At 42.5% G+C, this 22,986-nt stretch overlaps 1 protein-coding gene across 20 annotated transcripts in view; it reads right to left on the bottom strand.

Moving 5' to 3' along the window:
* The window catches only part of LOC143100796 (titin-like), a 145,345-nt gene that overhangs the window by 47,466 nt on the left and 74,893 nt on the right, over positions 1-22,986 (bottom strand). For all 20 annotated transcript variants that reach the window (XM_076264288.1, XM_076264298.1, XM_076264291.1 and 17 more), the window contains 46 exons: positions 22,618-22,923; positions 22,246-22,524; positions 21,844-22,143; positions 21,432-21,734; positions 20,926-21,315; positions 20,522-20,824; positions 20,119-20,418; positions 19,716-20,012; positions 19,309-19,593; positions 18,257-18,550; positions 17,856-18,155; positions 17,460-17,768; positions 17,180-17,370; positions 16,655-17,084; positions 15,940-16,248; positions 15,676-15,857; positions 14,984-15,113; positions 14,586-14,885; positions 14,172-14,492; positions 13,770-14,066; positions 13,367-13,666; positions 12,933-13,247; positions 12,701-12,849; positions 12,411-12,561; positions 11,967-12,248; positions 11,352-11,654; positions 10,941-11,243; positions 10,540-10,821; positions 10,106-10,405; positions 9,690-9,992; positions 9,294-9,602; positions 8,916-9,197; positions 8,537-8,836; positions 8,128-8,421; positions 5,048-8,014; positions 4,635-4,955; positions 4,262-4,546; positions 3,854-4,159; positions 3,251-3,718; positions 2,891-3,166; positions 2,389-2,688; positions 1,992-2,294; positions 1,591-1,890; positions 1,209-1,496; positions 417-719; positions 30-332 (listed from right to left, as the gene is read on the bottom strand). In XM_076264288.1, the coding sequence (XP_076120403.1) occupies positions 30-332; positions 417-719; positions 1,209-1,496; positions 1,591-1,890; positions 1,992-2,294; positions 2,389-2,688; positions 2,891-3,166; positions 3,251-3,718; positions 3,854-4,159; positions 4,262-4,546; positions 4,635-4,955; positions 5,048-8,014; positions 8,128-8,421; positions 8,537-8,836; positions 8,916-9,197; positions 9,294-9,602; positions 9,690-9,992; positions 10,106-10,405; positions 10,540-10,821; positions 10,941-11,243; positions 11,352-11,654; positions 11,967-12,248; positions 12,411-12,561; positions 12,701-12,849; positions 12,933-13,247; positions 13,367-13,666; positions 13,770-14,066; positions 14,172-14,492; positions 14,586-14,885; positions 14,984-15,113; positions 15,676-15,857; positions 15,940-16,248; positions 16,655-17,084; positions 17,180-17,370; positions 17,460-17,768; positions 17,856-18,155; positions 18,257-18,550; positions 19,309-19,593; positions 19,716-20,012; positions 20,119-20,418; positions 20,522-20,824; positions 20,926-21,315; positions 21,432-21,734; positions 21,844-22,143; positions 22,246-22,524; positions 22,618-22,923 (16,119 nt within the window). The remainder of the gene's footprint in view (positions 1-29; positions 333-416; positions 720-1,208; positions 1,497-1,590; positions 1,891-1,991; positions 2,295-2,388; positions 2,689-2,890; positions 3,167-3,250; positions 3,719-3,853; positions 4,160-4,261; positions 4,547-4,634; positions 4,956-5,047; positions 8,015-8,127; positions 8,422-8,536; positions 8,837-8,915; positions 9,198-9,293; positions 9,603-9,689; positions 9,993-10,105; positions 10,406-10,539; positions 10,822-10,940; positions 11,244-11,351; positions 11,655-11,966; positions 12,249-12,410; positions 12,562-12,700; positions 12,850-12,932; positions 13,248-13,366; positions 13,667-13,769; positions 14,067-14,171; positions 14,493-14,585; positions 14,886-14,983; positions 15,114-15,675; positions 15,858-15,939; positions 16,249-16,654; positions 17,085-17,179; positions 17,371-17,459; positions 17,769-17,855; positions 18,156-18,256; positions 18,551-19,308; positions 19,594-19,715; positions 20,013-20,118; positions 20,419-20,521; positions 20,825-20,925; positions 21,316-21,431; positions 21,735-21,843; positions 22,144-22,245; positions 22,525-22,617; positions 22,924-22,986) is intronic.

The following is a 22,986-nucleotide window of genomic DNA, read 5'->3' as shown; positions in this document are numbered from 1 at the left end:
CCTGTGTGTATTTCTGTATGGTTACTTACACACAGGATCCACTGCTGAGACACCAACAGATGGTTCACTGGGTTTTCCAGGACCAGCCATGTTTACAGCAATAACTCTGTACTCATATTCAACTCCCTCTGAGAGACCGGTAATCTCAAGGGTTCGCTCAATGAGTGGCTTTCTGTTAAGTTTTGTCCATTTCATTTCTTTAGTTTGTTTCCTCTCAAGCATGAATCCAGTGATGGGAGACTTTCCATCATCTGATGGTTCCTTCCAGCTTACTGTCATCTTCTCTTTTGTAATATTGGTAATTACTGGAGGATCGCACGGTCCAGGGGCAGCTGTAAGAATGTTTCACAGTCAGATTCATAAATTCTTTCCATGTATATATGCCAGCAAAAAAGTAGCTAAAATGAATGACTTACTAAATGGATTCCTGGCAATAGCAGGATCTGTGAGGATGGCATCTCCAGCACCAAACCTGTTTTCAGCACGGACACGGAACTGATACTCGCGTCCCTCAATCAGTCTTTGCACTGTGCATTCAGTGACCTGACCACTGATTTTGGCAGAGACCTGGGCCCATTCAGCCCTGCTAGTTTCACGTTTATCAACAATGTAGTTAGTTATAGGTGAACCGCCATCAGCAGTGGGTGGTTCCCAGCTTAACTTGATAGTTTCTGCCAGCACCTCATCAAATTTGACAGAAGTTGGTGGTCCAGGAATGTCTAAGATCAGGGAAAGATTAATTTGGTATTACAGTATATGCGGGATGTAATGATTCTCCAAATACATGGTTCAGTTCAGATTTTTGAACTATGGTGTGGCTCATACTTTGTTTTTGGACACTACTAAAGACAACACTAAAGAACATAGAACATTTATTTAATTTCAAATATTGAATAAAAAATTAAGAACAAAGGGCTGTGTGTAAGATTCTGAAAGTTCAGAGTTATGCACTTGAATGCAACATTTTGCTTTCAACGGCACTTGTTTTACACTGCAGTTTTTGCTAGGGAGCTTAATGATTTCAAGTAGTCCATTAGCTAGTAACTAACAGCTATTTTAGACTTCTGCTGTTGCAGGTAAACTAGATGGGTCTCAAAACCATTACACCCTAACAAACAAATTTAATTACAACTATGTGTAAAGATGTGTATTACATTGCTTAATTGTCCTAAAGTTATATACAGTAGAAGACCTTTTTTTTTACTCACCTAAGACAGTAAGTGTTATTTCCTCAGTCTTGGAACCACTTGCATTTTCAGCAAGGATGGTGTACACTGCAGTTTGTTGTTTAGTCACAGAAGCCATCTCCAAACCATAGAGATTTCGCTTCTGCGTCAGCTTCAGATTCAAGTCCCCCTTTAAGACTTGTCCATCCTTACTCCATGTAACCTTTGGCATTGGTTTACCAAAGATTTCAGCCTCAAGACGGACATCTCTTCCAGCTTTAATAGGCTGCATCTTTTTCATCTGAATCTGGAGCTCTATTCTTGGAGGTACTGAAATCAGAAAAAAACATAATTGTAGATGAAGAGCATTAAGCAGATCACAATCACTATGACTAAAGAAACTATACAATCTTTTTGTCTTTACCATTCTCAGCAGATACAAGGATGGGATCAGAGATCTCAGACGGTTTGCTCAAATTCACAGCTGTCTTTGCAATAACCCTGAATTGGTACTTGACATCCTCATCCAGTCCAGTAACCCTGTACTCCTCTCTTGGTACATTCTGGCTGCTTGTGTTGCAACGAATCCATGTGTCTCCAGGCAATCTCATGGCTTCAACATAATACCCAATGAGCTTGCTTCCACCATCATTCTTTGGTTTGGTCCAGACCAGTGTAATGCTGTTCTTGGTCACATCAAGAGGCTCTGGTTTACCTGGTGCATCTATAAATCCAAATAAAACAATCAATGTGGTAGTTTCCAGAGTTTAAACAAGTTATAATATGCAAACATCATCAAAAATAAAGAAATAAACCCCCACTCACCAACAGGTGTTCTTGCCGTAACAAAGTCAGACTTCTTGCTAGGTTTGCCCTGGCCAGCACGATTGATGGCAGACACTCTGAAATTATATTCCAGACCTTCAATGAGGCCAGCACATGGATATTCTGTTGTGCGAACAACAGAGTCATTAGCCTTAACCCAAAGCAAGCTGTTCCTCTCTTTACGCTCAATGTAGTATCCAGTAATAGGGCTGCCACCATCAGATTCTGGCTTGTCCCAAGCCACAAACATACAGTCTTTGTTGATTTTGGTGATGCGGCAGTTCAGAGGTTCACCAGGAACATCTAAAAAGGACAAATATGTGTGTGTTATCAACAAAGCCTCTGTAAATAATTCTAAGAGTGAACAGAAATCTTACTTAAAAAATAATTTCCTTACTGAAGGGGAACTTGGCAATCATTCTGTCAGATGTAATAGGATCGGAGACGCCATAGCGATTCTCAGCACGAACACGGAACACATACTCCTTTCCAGGGATAAGCTTCCCAAGTCTACAGCCAGTCTTGCCAGGGGAAGATACTGCTGTGACCCAGTCACCTCTACTGATATCACATTTCTCAACCACATAGTTTGTGATTTTGCTTCCACCATCTTCCAAAGGTGCATTCCAGGACAGTGTGCAGGCATCGGCATCAATGTCACTGACCTCAAATGGAGGCTCAGGTGGTCCAGGGATATCTGAAAGATTTCAGGTAAAATTGTCATTAGAATCTATTGGTTTGTTGCAACGTTCATTTTTAATTTCACATTCACATGATAATCACAATGATTGCAGTGCACAATACAAATGGGTTCTTGCATCAAAAAAGACCACTTATCTCGAGACAATTATACCCAAGTGCCCTTCTTAAGACATAACTGTACAAAAATGGTTACTGACCTCTAATGACAATTTTGATAGATTCTGTCACAGTGGCACAGCTGTTTTCAGCAATGAGGCTATACAGGCCACTGTCTGTTCTTGAAACATCTTTGATGATGAGTACACAGAGGTTTTGAGATTTGTGCACAGCAAGACGGCTGGATGAGACAACAGCATCCTCTCCACGTTTCCATTTGACCTCAGGTGCTGGCTTGCCAGAAACAACAGCTTCTACTCTTAGTTTGGCTCCTGCCTTTGCAGTCAGTGTTTCTGCCATGACAATTTTGGGGTCCACTGAAAAACAAAACATTACATTTCAGACACTGGGACTGTTTTTTCTTTAAAATATATGGATGTCAGTAAATAAACAGAACTTACACAATAGTTCCTTGATTTCATGTGCTTCTCTGGTCTCTGTTGGTAGACTGCAACCCATGATATTTCTTGCTGCAACGCGGAACTTATAATGCTTCCCCAGTTTAAGCCCAACCAAAGTAATGCTTAAACCTTTGACAACTGTGTATGGTGTCCAAGGTAACTCTTTTGGCTTGCCGTCCTCGTCCTCTTCTTCTTCGGGCTCAGGCTCAGGCTCAGATGCAGAAGCAGGTGCAGCTTCAGCCTTACCCTCACCCTCTGGTACTGCTTCAACCTCTGCCACTGCTTCACCCTCTGCTGTGGCTTCACCCTCTGCTGGTTTAGGTTTCTTTGGTGGTTTAATCTCCAAGTAATCAATCACATATCCATCGATCTTGGCACCTCCATCCCGCATTGGTCTAACCCAACCAATTGTTGCACTGTTCTTGGTGATTTCCAGTACCTCGATCTTCTCTGGAGGGTCTGGCTTGCCTGAGGAGAGGAAGGATTAACACATACATTTTACTGAATGGTATTTTCCTTTTAAATATAGTTACTAGTTAGAATTAAAAAGGATTGCTAGATTTGAAAATTAAAGTTTTTTTCCTTCTCCCATGTAATACTTACTGACGGGATCCGATGCCAGATAGGACTGTGGAGATATTCTTGGCACGCCAGGACCATACTCATTGGCCGCTGTCACTCTGAAGTAGTACTCTGTGCCTGGCACAAGATTGCTTATCTTAAGAACCGTCTTTTCTACATCCACATTGGTGTTGACAGTTGCCCAGGTCTTTTTGTCAATTGGACGTTTCTCTACAATGTAATGTGTCACTGGACTGCCTCCATCATTATCAGGAGGAGACCATGCAAGTTTGCAGGAATTAACTGTGACATCTGTAGCTTCAACATTGAGCACAGGTCCAGGGGTATCTATTAACAGGAATAGCATACATGTCAGAATGCATACTTTTAAAAATGAAATGAAGTAGACAATCATTAAATGCATACTCATCACCATTTACCCAAACTCACCCAAAACTTTGACATTCACAAAAACAGCCTTTTCCCCAGCTGGACTGTTCACTTTCAGTGTGTATTTTCCTGTATCATCTCTATTAGTGTCAGAGATAACAAGGAATGTCATTGTGTCAATGATATCCACATGACCTTTCCTGACAACATTGTCAATGCCCATTCTCCTCCACAAGACTTTTGGTGCAGGTCTTCCTCTGACTGTAGCCACCAGTCTAATTGGGCATCCAGCTCTGACAGTCAAGCCCTTCTTCAGGTCAGCATCTATGTCAATCTCAGGGGTTTCTGTTTGTGGAAATGTGAAGAACAATTTAATATACTTTAATCAATTTGGTGAAATCAATTTGATTTTAAATACAGAACATTAACTTACCAAGAACCTCTCTGGGTACAACAGCTGCCCCAAGATTAGTGGCTGGGCCCAAGCCAATCTGGTTTTGGCAAGAAACACGGAATTCATAAGCCATCTTCTCGTCCAGACTTGAAACCGTGAATTCAGTTGCAATCAGCTGGGCGGCAACATTGCACCTCTTCCAACCCTCATCTGCCTTTTTGCCTGCTTCCGGGACTCTAATTTCAACTACATATCCAATAATTGGTGCACCACCATCATCAACAGGCTTGGTCCATCCAAGTGTAATAGATGATCTTGAGCTATCTGCCACCTTCAAATGACCAACAGGGCCAGGGGGACCTAAAAAGCAAAAGTGATGTAGTTTAATATATGCTTATGCTAAAAGTTGGGAGTTAATAGATATAGATAATAGACTGAAAAGTTATACATACCAACAGCATCTCTGGCCACAAGTGATCTGGAAGGCTTGCTTGGATTGCCTACTCCAATTTCATTTACAGCCTTGACTCTGAACTGGTACTCATGGTTGGGCAGCAAGCCAGACGCGGTCATTGACGTATCAGAAAGATCTTTTGCCACGGGTACCCATCGAACAGCGTGTTGCTCCTTCTTCTGAAGAATATAGCCAGTGATGGGCTTTCCGCCATCATTAGTAGGAGCACACCACACAACTGTCATTTCATTCTTGCCAACTTTGGTAACTTCTGGTGCATCTGGGGCTCCAGGTGGACTGAAGAGTGTTCTTGCAACAATGGACTCACTCTCAACTGCAGGGCCAGCTCCCATCTTGTTTTCTGCACGCACTCTGAAACTGTATTCATTTCCTTCAGTAAGGCGAGCAACTAAAGCAGAGTTGGTAATAACAGCGGACGAATGAACAGACCAGACACCTCTCTGTGTTTCACACTTCTCAACAATGTAATTATAGATGTCACAACCTCCGTCATCCTCTGGGATCTCCCAGGATAATGTGCATCTGTCCATAGAAATTCCAGATACTACTAGGTCTCTTATTGGACCAGGTCTGTCAAGCACATTCAACACAGCTGTGGCAGATGCAGTTCCACCAGGATTAGTAGCAGTGATAACAAACTTTCCAGTATCTGTACGTCTTGAGTTTGTAAGAAGGAATTTGGAGTATTTAACTCCACCTTCAATTGTAATCCTCGGGCTCCTGTGCAAATCAATAGTGGAACCCTCCTTGGTCCACTTGATATCTGGGTCTGGTGTTCCACTGACTTCAGCTTCAATAGCAATAGAGTCACCAGCTTTAACCACAACTTTGCCCTCCAACTTAAGCTTGAGGCTTGGTTCCACAACAACTTCTTTTATAAGTGTTTCAGCGGTTGTCACCCAGTCACTCTCGCCTCCTTCGTTCTTTGTTTGAACTCTGAATTGATAGATTTGATTTTCAGCTAATCTGTCAACCATGAAGAATGTATCTTTAATCGCACCTCTGTGTAGTCTATCCCAGTCCTCAGACTCTTTAGGTTTCTTTTCCACATGATAGGCAAGGTTGCGGCTGCCACCATCGTTCTCTGGCTTCTTCCATTTGAGGAAGGCAAATGTTTTACCAATTTCAGCAATCTGCAGGTTCTCAGGTGGTCCTGGCCTGTCCACAGGATCAACAGCAAGAATGGGATCTCTTGTCTCAATTGATGGCCCAGCACCAATCTTATTCGCAGCTCTAACTCTGAACAAATATTCACAATTTTGCACAAGAGGCGCCTTGATAAGACGTTTTGTGCAGTCATTTGACACCATGGTCCAATTCCTTTGGCTAGGTTGACGGGACTCAATAATGTAGTTTGTAATTTCTGTACCTCCATTGTCCTCTGGATTCTCCCAAGAAACCATACAGGAAGTTCTGGTCACATATGCAGTCTTCAAATTCTGGCATGGCCCAGGAATGTCAAGTACATTGACCACAATAGTGGCTTGTGCTGTGCCACTGCTGTTTTTAGCCAGAATGGCATATTTTCCATAATCTCCTCTGACTGCATCTTCAATGACCAGTTCAGCCAAGGGGTAGCTGGTGTTCATGTCAGTACGCTTGTCTCTGCCCAGCGCCCTTGCATCCTTTGTCCAGGTGATCTCTGGGTCAGGTCTACCCTTCACACGAGTCACCAAACTGATAATCTGTCCAGCTCTGACAGTCAAGAGGTCACGGCAAGACACATCAACAATGACCTCAGGAGGCACAAGGATATCCTTGGCAAGTACAGTCTCAGAAAGCTCTCTTGGTTCACCTTCTCCAATCTTGTTGGCAGCTCTGATACGGAACCTGTACTCCATGCCTTCCATAAGACCATTTACTCTGAATGCACAGATTGGAATGAGATCTGTGTTAATCTTGTCCCACTGAGCACTGCCAGATTTCTGGATCTCAACAATATATCCCAACACTGGGCTGCCGCCATCTCTTGTGGGTTTGGTCCAAACTAGGTCAGCATATGATTTGCTCCAGTCCTTCAGTTTGGGGCTCTGAGGAGGACCAGGGCGACCAAGAGGCCGCTTTGCCCTCATGGGTTCAGATGGAAGTGAAGGCACACTCACTCCAGCAATGTTCTCAGCAAAGACTCTGAATTCATAGCTGTTGCCCTCAAAAAGACCTGATACTCTGTATCTCAGATCCAGGACAGGGGTCTTGTTGACCCTAATCCATTTGCCTGTAAGTTCTCTGCGCTCAACAATATAGCCACTGATTGGGCTGCCACCATCAGACTCAGGTGCTTCCCATGACAATGTTACAGCATTTTCAGTGATATCAGAGCATGATGGTGGTCCCGGTTGACCAGGAGGATCAAACATGTGTTTGGCAATGGTTGGTGGGCTTTCTAGTGGGGCACCAATACCAATCTTGTTCTCTGCACGAACACGCACAATATATTCACGGCCCTTCTCCAGGCGAGGAACCTTGGCTTTTAAGCTCATGCTTCCCGAGCTGACGACTGACCAAGGCTCCCAAGGCTTCTTGACATCCTTTTTCTCAACTACGTAACTCATCAATGGAGTACCTCCATCATCCTTTGGTGGACGCCAGCTGATGACCATATGGTCAGGAGTAACCTCAAGGATGGCGACAGGACCAATTGGTGGACCAGGAACGTCAAGCACAGTTGCGTGCACAGCAACGGATTTGCTTCCGGCTGGGTTTGCCACGGTCAGAATGTACTCTCCACTGTCTGCGCGAGTACAATCGCTGATGCTTAAGGTTGTTGATGTTCCTTCAGTTTCAATTTTGAATTTGCCCTCCGTTTTCATTTCATTGCCATCACTAGTCCACTTGGCTGTAGGAGTAGGGATTCCTTTCATGATAGCTGGGAAGACAAGTGTGCCGCCAGCTTTGACAACGAGACCCTCAATAAGCTTCACATCAACCTCAATTGCTGGTGCCACTGAAAAGTTCAAGCATAAACACAGTAAAATAAGATGTAGGTCAAGTATTGTAAGAAATAAGCATTGAATGGCGAGATAAATTGGATGGACTAATCAATGTAATATATCTTACAAAGCTTTTCTTGGCAGGTCACTGGAACACTGGTATCAGGTTGGCTAATTCCAATGGCATTTTGTGATTTTACACGGAATCTGTAAGTCTTGCCCTCTACCAGTCCAGTTACATGGGTCTTAGCGTCACTGACTGTTTTGAAAGTGACCCAGTCAGTTTGTCCTTCCTCTTGGTGCTCCACAATAAAGCCTGTAATTTCACTTCCTCCAGTGCGTTCTGGCCACTCCCACTGAAGCCAAACTTCAGTCTTTTCTACATCAGTATGATGCAAATTCTTTGGTGGACCGGGTGGATCTGCAAATAAGTATATGATAATAATCACAATTATTTGTGTAATTACAGAGCATTCTGTTGTAGAACTGTAAAATAATGTATTAACCATTGTGGTATAATTCTGAATGGTACTCACAAAGAGGATCAAGAGCCTTAATAGGCTGCTTGATTCCAATGAATTCACTTCTGCCAAATTGATTTTCAGCAGCCACCCTGAATAAATACTGAATTCCCTCCATCAGATACAAGGCCATAAGGCTAAGTTTCTTGCAGGCAGCATTGACTGGCACCCACTGGTCAGATGCAACATCTTTCTTTTGCACTACATAATGGGAAATCACAGCTCCACCATCATCCTCTGGGGCTTTCCAGGTAAGATAGGCAGATTCACTAGTGATCTCGGATATCGTCAGATTGCGAGGAGGATCAGGTTTTTCTGAGAGACAAAATATTGTCAGAACACTGTGCAGTGCAAACGCTGCATTAAAACACACATTTTGATAGTTTATACATACTTAGGGTGAGCACTGCACAAGTGGCAGTCTTGGTTCCAGCTGCATTTTCCACAGTTATAGTGTAATTGCCACTGTCGCTGCGATCACAGTTACGGATTTCCAATTTGCTTCCGGTTGCTGTGACCCCAATAATGCACTTAGCTGGACATTCCTCGCCATTCTTCTTCCATGTAACAGTGGGAATAGGCATACCCTTGATTGTAGCACTAAGCACAATGTCTGTTCCCACCATAGCAAGATGGTCACGAGACATATTGCCATCCAGATACAACTCAGGAGCCTCTGTAGATAGAAAAAAAATATCTGTAAAGTAATCTGCTTTGATCTGAAAGTGCTGAAATGTCTTAAAATCGCTTTAGATATGTAGGATCAACTAACCAAGTCTGTCATGGACTTTAATGTCTTGCTTGACGTATGCAGGATCAGAGGCTCCAGCTGCATTCACAGCCTTGATCCTGAACCTATATTCATTTCCATCAATAAGATTGGTAACTACAAACTTTGTGTCCGGGCATTCTTCGGGAGTCTCGTTAGCCTTCTGCCATTCAACGGCACCTGGCTTTTGATATTCAACCAAGTAACCAAAGAGTTTGCCTTTGCCATCGTGACGAGGTACATGCCAAGACAGACTCACTGTATCCTTGGTCTTATCAACAGCTTCTGGCAGGACTGGAGGACTTGGAAGAACTAGAAGAATAAAGTGTGAAATTATATTAGAACTATTTTAGTCCATGCCCTATTTCAAATAAGGATCAAACATAAACAAAAACATACCAATTGGATCTTTTGCAAGGATCGGCTTTGAAGGTGGACTTGGGTCACCAATGCCAATTTCATTCTCTGCTGTAACACGGAATTCATACTGGCAGCCTTCAACAAGATCCTGCACACGATACTGAGTGTTTGGATATAAAGGATCCCTTGTTGCACGACTCCATCTCTTTGCAGATGGCTCCTTCTTTTCAAGGATATAATTGATGATGGGCTTGCCACCATCACGTGGTCTGTTCCAAAGGATTAGGGCGTTGTCATGGTATACCTCCCTCACAGTGGGTTCCGCAGGTGCCTCAGGTACTCCTAAAAAATGTCACAACAATATTTTTAATTAGTTCATGGTTCATTCAAATCAGAATATTATCAGTATATATCAGTATATATCATTTTTAATCATGTTACAATTTGTTACGCACTGAAACGATCTTTAGCTCTCATCTCTTCAGACTCTAGTGGGTCACTGATGCCATACATATTCTCGGCAGAGATTCTCATGATGTATTCACGTCCCTCTTGGAGTTTGGGCACTTTGCATGTTGTCTTTGTTGTGGCAGATGTGACAGAAGTCCACATGTCTCTGTTGATATCTCTCTTCTCAACAATGTAATTGGAAATTTCGCATCCACCATCATCAAGAGGAGGCTTCCAAGAAATGACCATGTGGTCTCTATGGACCTCCTCAAAGACAACTGGACCCTCTGGAGGCAATGGACGGTCTGCAAAGAAAACATATTTTTGCTTAATCTCGGGCTCACAGAGAGATAAACAGTTGTACTCTTATACATCAAATTCATATAGGGAAATGCTATATGTTAAAGAAACAATAATAATATGAAAAATAAAAACATACCAACAACAGTGACATTGCAAATGCCTTTGCGGGCCCCAGTGCTGTTCTCTACAGTCACACAATATCTGCCACTGTGTTCACGCTTAGCCTTCATGAGACCAAGACACATGGTAGTCAGAGTATTCTTGAACATGATATGCTCATCTGCTTTCAAGTCCTCATCATCTCTCGCCCAAGTGACAGAAGGAGCAGGCTTTCCAGTGTACCGGCCCAGAAGAGCACAGCTCTCACCAACGCGAATGATTACTTTGTCACGGAAGTCAAGCTCGATGGTTGGGGGCTCTGAACAAAAGAAACCCAATCAAATATATCAGTGCTTTTAACGCCTCTCTCTGACATACATTTCAGTAAAGATGTTGCTTTATAAGGAAGTTGGTTATTTTAGAGAGAAAGAGTCCTACCTAGTTCATCTCTGCATGTGATTGCTTTAGTACAGAAGGATGGCTTGCTCTGCCCAATTTCATTCACTGCGCTGACACGGAATTCATAAGAGTCACCTTCCCGCAGACCATCATAGGTGTACCTCCTGTCCATCAGTTTCTCTTTGGTGAGTCTGATATATTTGTCTTTGCCAATCATACGGGCCTCCAAAATGTAGGAAGTGACCTCAGAACCACCATCACTCTTTGGTGGTTTCCAAGTGACACTGATGTGGTCTTTAGTAATGGCTGTCACCTGAAGTTCCTCTGGTCGGTCTGGCACAGCTGTTAAAATAAGGTATGAATTGAGATGTGATTAGAGAAAATTCATTTGTGTAAAGGTGGTTTGGCATATTTGTAAGCCAGTAAATCTTTCCCAATATTTCAACTTACTTATTGGATCTTTGATGATAATCTCTGCAGTTGTGCTGGTGAATGGACCCAGTCCAATGGCATTTTCAGCTGCAACTCGGAAGAAGTAGGCCTTTCCAACAATAAGGTTGTGTGCCACAGCACTGTGTCTGGAGAGGGTATAATGGAGTGATGTCCAAGCTTTGCGCTCAGCGTCACGTTTCTCAATCACATAATTGGTGATGGCAGAACCACCATCATCCTCTGGGAAGTGCCAGTTCAACTTGCACGAGTCACTGGTCAGGTGTTCTGGTGTGAATGGAATACCCACTGGACCAGGGACATCTGTGGATACAAAAAAGCACTTTAATACTGAAATATAGTTGGCCAACAGGGCATGTCAAAGGCATGACCATGAGCACTCACACACAGTTTCAAGGTCATCAGATGATCTGTGACAAATTTAGTTTTGATTTGATAAGGTTTTGGGAAACGTTTTTAAAAGTTTCTGAATAAATCCAAAATGGCAGCCATATAAATTTGGTTGGCAGGATTTTGGCAAAATAGATTGTCATATCCTTGAGATATCCCAACATAACAGACATAGCATGGAGAAACACAATGGGTTCCAAAAAAGCTGATTTGCTTGTTACTCACCCAGAACATCAACAACGATGGCTCTCTTCACCTCTCCACCATCATTTTTCACGGTGATAGAGTAGGTTCCCTGGTGTTTCCTGGTGCACTGCTTAATTACCATAGAGGAGCTGATGGCAGTGGTCTCAACAACAGCATCCACTGGTATAGCACCATCATCTCTGTTCCATGTGACTATGGGTGGAGGCTGGCCAGTCACATAGGCTAGGATGCGAATGACTCCCCCAGCATGTACAACCATCCTCTCCTTCACTGACAGGTCGAGCTCGATGTTAGGGGCAACTAAAGAATCAACCAAATTGTCAGAGACTTCAGGTTGGCAACTCAGATGTATACAGTTATACCATATCATATCACATCATATTATATTGTATTGTATTGTATTGTATTGTATTGTATTGTATTGTATTATATATTATATTCTTTATTAATCTAAGTACATACTTGTCCTGTCCTTGACTTCAAGAGCTTCAGGAATCTCGCCAGGTTCTCCAAGTCCAGCAATATTGAATGCCACAACTCTAAATTTGTAAAGGCCTTTCTCCTTTAGTCCAGTCACAACAAATCTGGTTCCTCTCACTTCTTTTTCTTTGGCCTTATCATAAAAAAAACAAACACTCATAAATGTACAGTTCAGGTAAACACTTTTATCTCTTAAAGACACTACAAAGAATTACCAGAGCAAAAGTATTTGTTTATAAGTTTAAGTTTAAGTGCATAGAGTTTAAACTTACCTTGACCCATGCCTCGGTGCCCTCTTCTTTGTACTCAACATAGTAGCCCTGAATCTTTGATCCACCATCTTTCAGTGGTGGGATCCATTCCAGATCAACAGTAGATTTGGTCCAGTCAATAACTTTGGGTGTAGGAGGTCCAGGAGGAGCTAATAAAAAAACAAGTTTTGTTACACTGTGAATTGAAGTTTGAGAAACATATTCAATTAACAACTGTCCACTGAACACTCACCAATAGGGTCCCGAGCAAAGGTTGGATCAGTAGGAACACTTGGTGGTCCCATTCCAGCCACGTTCATGGCTGTCACACGGAAGAGGTACTCAGACCCCTCAATGAGATCAGTCACATGATGTGACACACCAAGCGGCATGGGCTTGATGGGGTCGCGAGTGACTCTGACCCATCGTTTGGAGGTGGTCTCCTTACGCTCAAGCCAGTAGCCTGTGATGGGGGAACCACCATCTGTATCTGGCTCCTCCCAGTTCACAGTCATTGAATCCATTCCGATACTTGAAAGAGTTGGCTTTTCACACTGGCCCGGAGGAACTTTTGGAGGGAAAAATACATTTGTTATTAGCATAATCAGGGAAAGGTTCAGAATAGTTAACCCTGAAAAAAACACACAAAACAAGTTCCAATTGTCTGGAAATATGTATAATCCTTACGGCAAACATTTCTAGCTTGTTCTGGTTCACTGTCCAGTGGGTCACCAACTCCATATTTGTTCTGTGCCCTGACACGGAATATGTACTCATGTCCCTCCATGAGTCCCTCCACAGTCCAGATGCGCTCTTTGGGCTCACTGGTCACAGGGATCCATGTCTGACGGTTTGATACGCGTCTCTCAATCACATAATTAGTGATCTTTGAGCCACCGTCATCTTTAGGAGGTAGCCAGGACAGGGTTATCTGTTCAGCCTTGATCTCCTCAAATTTGATAGGTGCAGATGGTGGTCCGGGACGTCCTGAAAGGGGCATAAACCTTTTTACACCGTGGTATGTATGTCTTACAGTGTTTGGTATGTATTACAGTGACGGTTGAATTTCAGAGTATTAATGTAGGTTTACCCAGGACATTGAGTCTCATCTCCTTGGAAGCTTTGCCCAGGCTGTTGGTGGCTGTGATTGTGTAGAGCCCAGTGTCTTCTCTCTTGCCCTGCTGGATCAGCAGAGTGCAGCTATCATCAGACACAATCTTATTGATGTGCTCGTCATACTCCATCTCGACCTTGGCATCTGATTTGTGAGCTGGAGCCTTAAACCAGGTGAGGGTGGGGAAGGGGCACCCTTTGATTTTAGCCACGATGCTGATGTCTGCTCCTTGTTCAACTTCAAGGAATTCCTCGAGTTTAATGGATGGTGCCTCTGAAATAGATAATCAAGAAAGAATGTCAACAGAAAGTATTGGTATTGATGTAATCATGTCGTTTCAAACAGAATAGAAAGCCAGTTGTGCTGTCATGTACGAACTTGTCTGGTCTTTAACAATGATGGGCCCAGCAGTGGAAGATGGTCTGCTTGCTCCAACTTCATTGTGAGCCTTTACACGGAACTCATACTCTCCACCCTCAGTAAGATCTTCAGCCTTGAAGGTAAGTTCCTCAACTTCACGACGGTTGATACGTCTCCATGAGTCTTGCTCGTCTGTGTCACATGTGTCCCACCACAGCCTTTCAATACTGTAGTGGGTAACAGGGGCTCCACCATCATTCCTTGGTGGCTTCCAAGTCAGTGTGACAGTGCCCTTATGAACTTCTCTAATTTTGACTCTTGTTGGAGGATCAGGAGGATCTGGGGGGAGAAGGGAGGACAAATACATATTTCTAAAGATATGCCTTTTTGCATAGATGATGGCACAATTGATTAGTCAAGTGTTTTACTTACGGATTGGATCCCTGGCTATGGTTCCCGTAATGGTCTCATAGTATGGTCCAAATCCAAGGCTATTCTCTGCACGAATTCTGAACAGATATTCCTGTCCAACACTGAGGTCTGGGACAAGCATAGACAGGCTGGCACATGCTGGGTTAACCTTGGTCCAGGCTTTACCCTCAACAGTTTTTCTTTCAATGAAGTAGCTCTTGATTCTATCTCCACCATCATTTTCTGGTGGTTTCCAAGACAGTCTACATGTGCCACGGGTGACATCACTGATTTTCAGGTCTCTAATGATACCTGGCAGATCTACATAAAGATAAAATAACAAAGAAATATTGTCAAACTCCTGATCAAACAACAGAAAAGAAAAATGAAAATATGTGTTGTATATCTATTGTACTTACCAAGTACAGCCACCCGGACCTTCACATTCTTATGTCCAGCTGCATTTTCAGCAGAGATGATGAAACGTCCTGTGTGTGCCTGTCTACTCTCGGGGATTGTTATGACTGATGTTGTCTGAGTGTCTTGTACCTGTGAATATTGGTAAATTATGTTTGAAAAGAAAATGTCACAAATTGATGTTGTAGTGTGAACTAGGTGTGCAGCAGCCAATAACGTAATAACGGCCAATAACATTATAATTTCAATGTAATAAAGTAAGTTATTATATCATTATAGCTTATAGCTCTTAGCTGCTTTAAATATAAGAACTTGAGAGAATAAAGGTGGAATTTTCTAAAGTTCAATCTTATATGGTATGGTGTAATTAGACCTTCATCAGGTACATTTTTAATTATCAGGTAATTTACATTACATTGCATTACATTTTTAAAGGTTTTATTTTTTTAACCCAGCCAATAACGTAATAACCACCCAATAATGTAATAAGTTATTATTCAATAATAACTTATTACATTATTGGCAAAAAAGTTATTACGTTATTGGTTGGTTCAGAAATTCCATTATATTATTGACAAGTTATTACATTATCGGCTTTATTACATTACAATTATTACGTTATTGGCTATTATTACGTTATTGGCAGTTATTACACTATTGGCTGCTACAAGGTGGTTAAACCAAATCTGTTTACCTCTACGTCCACTGGAAGAGTATGAACTTCATTCTTTTTCTCAGTTTCAGCAGCACCTTCAAAGTTCCAAAAGAACTTAGGCATGGGGCGTCCAGTGATGGTGGCTGGAATTTTGATGGGTGCACCAGCATGGATGGACACAAGCTCTTGCACGTCAACATCCACAATTATAGTAGGCTCCACTGGAGAACCAAAAATTCATAATTAGTTGGATATACACACTAAAAAAATTTTCAATAATGTCTCGCTTATCAAAAGACTTACAAAGGACATCCTGAACCATGGTATCGCCACTTCTTGCACTTGGTTCCGATTCGCCTGCAGCATTCACTGCAATGACTCTGAACCGGCACTTCCTGTTCTCTCTGAGATCAGGAACTGTGAATGTTGTGCTTGGAATCAGCTTTTCTGGCTTATTTGCTCTCTTCCATTCCAGGTCACCCTCTTCCTGGTACTCAACAATGTATCCTTTGATGGGACTTCCACCATCTTTCTCTGGTGGGTTCCATTTAAGTGTAACACTGTTCTTCGTTTTGTCTTCAATCTCTGGACTTGATGGTGCACTAGGTGTGTCTGTAAGATAAGTAAGAGTTTGTATTCAGTCACAAAACAGTCTAGGGAACATGCTTTTTAATCAACTATGTAAAAGTCATATAATCAAACTCACATCAAACTTCATAATATCAAATACCGGTAGCTGATCTATGCCATATTCTTCTCTTGTGCTTCAGTTATAAACAACTACAAATACTGTATTGGACATATACTCATACATCACCTTTAATTCCCAATCATGGTGTTACACTAGCCTAACCCATTGCACATTATGTACATTGTTTATTTTTTATATATTGCTTTTATATTGCTTGTTCATTGTTATCTGTATAATATGTCTGCATATGATATGCACAACATGTCTTGTCTGTAGATAAAAACCAACATGTAAAACAACTTTCTGGCTGAATGACATTCTACTTACTCTTTGCATCCACAGCACATCTGCACTCAGATGCCTCACTTGGGGGTCCAACTCCAGCGGCATTGACAGCCATCACGCGGAACTGGTACTCTGAACCCTCGATAAGGCGAAGAACTTTGTACTCCAGTCCCTTAACAGCAGGCTTTGTGACTGGAGCTCTGTTTACACGGCCCCAGTACACTGCTCCTCTCTCTCTCTTCTCCAGCCAATAGCCCTGAATCATAGATCCACCATTATCCTTGGGTGGCTCCCAAGAGACAACCATGGAACTGCTGGTGCATGACACAATTTTTGGATTCCTGGGAGGTCCGGGAAGACCAAATGGATCCTTCAGCTCAACCTTCTCAGATTCACAGCCATCGCTGATTCCAAACTTGTTCTCAGCCATGATTCTGAATTGGTAGGTACCATAGGGATTCATCTTATAGACCTTGAAGAGAAAAAATGTGAAGAGAAAAAAACTTTTTGCAATTACTTGACAACATTTTTTTTTTTTAAATAACAGAAAGTCTGGCAAAAACTAACCCCATATCGCCTGTCAACAACACAGCATGTCAGCTGCTCCCAGTCAGACTTCTTCTTGCTGGCATCTCGCCTTTCAATGATGTAGTTCATAATATCACTTCCACCATTGTCATCTGGAGCACTCCAGGTGAGGTAGCATGATTCCGATTTGATGTCAGAAATCACAATATCTCTTGGTGGTGAAGGGCGATCTGTAGGGGAAAAAAACAATATTAGGAATTCAAGTACTATACAAAGACTTCTATAATTTCACTGACAAACTTTACTGGTAGTGTCATACCCAAGATTTCCACTTTGACTTTAGGTTCCGCTTTGCCATAGATGTTTGTAGCTGTAAGTACATATACACCAGTATCTTGTCTGACAGTCTCAGGGATACTGAGCTTGGCGTGAATTGTTGTTCTGTTAACCTCCTCAGTTTCTAATGTCATTGTCTCAGGAGGCTTGGCAATCACGACTCCATCCTTGGACCACTCAAAGGTTGGAAGTGGCAGACCTATTATCTCAGCTGGGATGTCAATGGCTGCACCGACCTTGACAATGATAGAGTCTCTCTTGAAATGCTTCAGCCATGTAACAGTTGGGGGAACTAGAGGAAACGAGAAATTAGTATTAGTTTAATATATCTTCCGTCATTTCATTTGATAAATAGGAGTTCATTTCTAGCTATACATACTTTCATCATCCTGAATGTGAGCAGAGATGGGTTTTGATGGCTCGCCATCTCCAACCTCATTAACAGCCTTGACACGGAACTTATAAGACATGTTCTCAGACAGGTTCTCCACGGTCAGAGTACAGTCCTTGCAGATCTGACGATTGGCAGGATCGAACTCATCTGAGTCCTGTCTCATCTTCTCAACGTAGTAGCCACGAATGGGACTACCTCCGTCACTGCGAGGAGGCTCCCAGGAGAGGGTGATGCATGTCTTGCCTCTGTCAGTGTAATGCAGCTTCTCTGGAGCAGAGGGCACACCTGAAACAACAACAAAAAATCATGTTATCTCTCTTTTTTAATCATTTCATGATAAGTATCAAGAATCTCTAAAATGTCTGACAATGACTATTGCTCCTTACCCAATGGATCAGCCGCAAGAATAGGGCCCAACTCAACTGGTGCTCCAAGGCCATATTTGTTTCTGGCCACAACACGGAACTTATATTCCTCTCCGGAAAGAAGGCCAACGATGTCACATTTGCAGGCAGCAGTCTCCAAGGGCTGTCTGTAGATATGCATTTTAGCATCCTTTCTCTCCACAACGTAGCCCATTATATCACTTCCACCATTGTCAAGTGGATCTGACCAAGTCATAGATATAATCCTTTTGTTCACTTGAGTAGTCTTAAGATCAACCACGGGCCCAGGAACATCTGGTTTATCAACGAAAATAGGAAAGATACAATAAGATTTAATAAGGAAAAACATGTAATATAGTGTAATCATATGGTTGGGCCGGTCGCCAATCGTGATGGTTGACCTACATCCCGATGGAAAGACACGGATAATTCTATAGGCTACAAAATGTAAAAAAAAAAGCTTTAAAGGCTGTCAGCCAGAGGGTGTAAAAATTAAGGATTGTATTTTGTACATGTATTTGGCATTTGCCAAAAGCCTCAGACAGCAGTGGAATGGTAATCAGGATTTGTTATTTGTATGAGTTTTCCACTGTGCCCTCATAGCCTGGACTGTGCGATCGCAGCCCCTAACTTTCACTTTTCTTAGCCCATCCTCATAGTCGGCATGGCCGGTTATAACATGAGATGTGTAGCGTATGAGGTTGGTACAGACTATGTAATATATGGAATATTGATGTATGGAATATTCTGCTGGTTGGTGCACACGCAATTTTTTTTCACTGGATCAGATCTTGCACACAACTCCGGTAGTCTATATCTCTTAGCTGTCCAATTCCATCAGGCCATATAGCCTATATAATATTTTATAATTCTATATAGAAAATTATACATTTATTTCTGTACAGACTTATGGTTATTAGTGTTTACTATACTCGACAATATCATCGTCCATATAATGTTTTACTGTACACATTGTCTAATGTAAATTAAGGGGAAATCGCCCAACTCTAAAATGTCATAACAACAAACAAGTAGAAACAAAAAAATCTTACCCATAACGTCCACTTTACAAGATGCAGACTTGGTTCCACTAGGGTTCTTTCCAGTGATCTGGTAATTGCCAAAGTCTGTTCTCACAGCATGCTTGATGAAAAGAGTGCTGTTCTTTCCAGCAGTTTCAATAACAACACGCTCTTTGTCGGGTTCAGCATCATCCTTGGTCCATGAAACCTCAGGCTGGGGTCTACCAGCAACAAAGGCAGGCAGCTTCAGACTCTCACCAGCCTTGATGATAACTCCGTTTCTCACAGCGACGTCTAACTCTACCACTGGAGCCTCTGTAACATTCAACACATTTAAGAGGTTAGTCTGAAGGGGGAAAATGCACACCAAAGGAAAATCAAAAATATTCACCAATGATGAATCTATTCTGATGACATGCAAAGATACTTTTGGTTACCTTCAGGCTCTTTCACTTGAACTTGTTCAGTCACTCCAGGTGGGCCATGGCCTGCATCATTGACGGCAAAGACACGAATGATAATATCAGAGCCTTCTGTCAGTCCTGTTAGCGTGTACTTGCACTCCTTGCACCTGAACTCTGTGCAGCGGACCCAGTCCTTTTCGCCAACCAGGCAGCGCTCAATGTGGTAACCAAGGATGTCTCCACCACCATTGTACAGTGGAGGCTTCCAGGCGATGTCAACAGTAGTGTTGCTGGTGTCAACGATTCTCGGAATAGGTGGCCCAGGAGGCACTGAAATTAAATTAAGTTTGTATTAATGTTCATGTTTGTAAGATTGTATTAATATTTATGTTTGTAAGAATGTTTGCATTCCTAAACAAGGATGTCTGCAACTTACAAATTTTGTCCATTGCCATCTGAGGATCAGTCTGAGGACTGAACTCGCCAGGGCCAGCAAGATTCTCTGCACAGACTCTGAAAATGTATGTCAGGCCTTCCATGAGTCCCTCTGCCTTGACTGAGAGTGCACTGAGGAGGTTGCGGTTCACCCTGGTCCAGTATTTGCCATTAATCTCACGCCTCTCAACCCAGTAGCCCAAGATAGGGCTGCCATTGTCTTTAGGTTCATGCCATGAGAGAGCCACACTGTTTGACGTAACTTCCCCAATTCTTGGCATGTTTGGTGCATCAGGTGGATCTGTATAACAAAGTCACAATTGAATTAATCATTTAATTAATTTAAACAAAGATACTAAAAATTATTTTCAAAAATAAATTTGAATAAAAAAACGGATTCTTACCAAACTGGTTTTTGGCAATGAGTGGCTCAGAAATGTATGAAGGTCCACATCCGAACTTGTTCTCTGCAGTAACACGGAAAATGTATTCCTTTCCTTCAATGAGCTTGGTCACAGGGTAGCTGCAGACCTTAACTGTTGAACTCACAGTGACCCAACCAATTTCCTCATTCTTGTTGTCTTTCTTCTCAAGAATGTAATTTAGGATTTCACTGCCACCATCATCCAGAGGTGGCTCCCAGTTGCATATAACTGAGGTGTTTCTGATCTCGTCAAATTCAAAGTTGACTGGCCTACCAGGCTTATCTGGAGGTTACAGGAAAAAAACAGGTTAGATTTCGATATAATCTTGACAAAAATCCATGAGAAATGGTTTGTTCTGTGCTTTCAAAATGGTGTTGACTTACCTTGGACGTTGATTTCACATGATGCTTTAGCAACACCATGGGGATTCTCTACCACAATGGTGTACTTGCCATGGTCCTTACGAATGGAGTCACGCACCATTAAGGCAGTCTCGCCTCTCTTGCTCTGGTCAAAGGACAAGCGGTCGATCAGAGGAGGATGGAACTCCTCTGGCTCGGGCTCCACCTCCTTTCCCTTCTTCTTCTTCTTCTTCGTGAAGACAGGAATCTCTACCTTCTTGGTGACTTCTTTCTTGACATTCTCATCATTCCTCAGCCATGTAACAGTTGGGTATGGCGAGCCAGAGATGAAGGCATCCACCCTGATCTCGTCACCTTTCCTGAGAGCCAGGCCACCCTGGACACGTGCATGCAGGGTGACTTTAGGAGGATCTGAAAAGAGACAATGTCACAGACCCTACGTTTACTCACTTACAACACTAAAAATCACTAATAAAATAAGCACAGGGACATTTCTCATTCTTTAAGACATCCATAACATATCTTACCAACAGGATCAGCTGCCTTGGTCAGAGGAGAGGGGCGAGATGGCTCACTGACACCAGCAGCATTCTCAGCACGGACACGGAACTGATATTCTTTGCCCTCAGTGAGGCCTTTGACAGTGTATGAGAAACCTGGCTCCAAAGAGTCAACACAAGGTGCAAACTTATCGCCATCTTTCTCAATCATCTCCAGCAGGTACCCCTTGACTTGTAAGCCACCATCATACTCTGGTGCCTTCCAAGTAACTGTGATAGACTGAGAGGTAGGGTTGATGGCCTGGACATCAATGGGTGGGTCTGGACGCTCTGCAACATTTAAGAATATCCTTGTAAACATAACAAATACATTTAAACAATATCATTTGTGAGTCAATAGAGGTTGATTTCTAGTCATCTTAATCTCATGTTAACTTACGCTTCTGATCCTGAGTGATAACAGGGTTGCGGAGTACAATATACTCTCCAGCGCCAACCTTGTTGACAGCCTTCACACGAAAGAAATACTCTGCATTCACGTAAAGATCCTTGACTTTAAATTCAACAACATTGTCACCGAACATCACAGGCAAGAAAGTCTTCTTTGAAGCCTCTCTTCTTTCAAGCACGTAGTGGATGATGGGGGTGCCACCATCATTCTCTGGAGGTTCCCATGTGATCTTGCATGAGTTCTTGGTGACTTCACAGGCATCAATGTTCTTACACTGTCCAGGCAGGCCTGTGCATTTACATAAATGACACTGTGATTTCGATTTACATACATTTTGATGCACTGCAAGAATTGCATTTCAAAAGACAAAATCTTCACACCCAAACTTACCAATGACTTTAACATTGACTGTGCCAGTGACAGAGCCAAGTGAGTTTTCCAGAGTGACTGTGTACACTCCAGCATCAGCGTGCACAACTTTGGGCATCTCCAAGTGTACAGTCTTCAGCTCACAGGACAGGGTGATCCTGTCATCAGTCTTCAGCTCGGTCTCTTCCTTCTTCCAAACCATTGTTGGTTTTGGGATAGCGGTGTATGGAAGCTTCAGATGCAATTTCTCTCCCTCAATAATAACAATCTCTTGGGTCTCAATGTCAATTGTTGGGGATGCTTCAAGAGAAAAGAACAGAGAATGTACAGTCTAATATATTACACATTATGCTTGCTTCAATCTAAATAGTTTACTTTTTATTGACCACTTACAATCAGGATCCTTGGCAAAGACCTTGTCTGAAATCTCAGAGGGATCGCTGACACCAATAGCATTGATAGCACGAACCCTGAGAACGTATTGCTTTTCTGGAACAATGCCCTCTTCTGCCTTGAATTTCAGCTCCTTGACTGGACGAGAGTTGATTCTCATCCACTTCTCAGTGTCAGCCTCAGCAATCTCAACATGATAACCAGTGACCGGGCTTCCTCCGGTCTTCTCTGGTGGCTTCCATGTGATATTAATATGCTCTCTGCTTGCATCCTCAATCTTGACCTCAATTGGAGGTGATGGTGGACCTAAAATCAAACAATCATTAGCATTAGTAAGATGTTATGTGTCTTTCAAAGTCATCAAATGAT

The sequence above is a fragment of the Alosa pseudoharengus genome, unplaced genomic scaffold (genome assembly GCF_046254945.1).
Source record: "Alosa pseudoharengus isolate Yale_2024_CS ecotype anadromous, Long Island Sound unplaced genomic scaffold, YU_APseudo_1.1 YU_APseudo_1.1_scf_3, whole genome shotgun sequence".
In the NCBI taxonomy this organism is placed as follows: Eukaryota; Metazoa; Chordata; class Actinopteri; order Clupeiformes; family Clupeidae; genus Alosa; species Alosa pseudoharengus.
The sequence above is the reverse complement of the archived record's forward strand: the minus strand, read 5'-3'. Positions and strand labels throughout refer to the sequence as shown.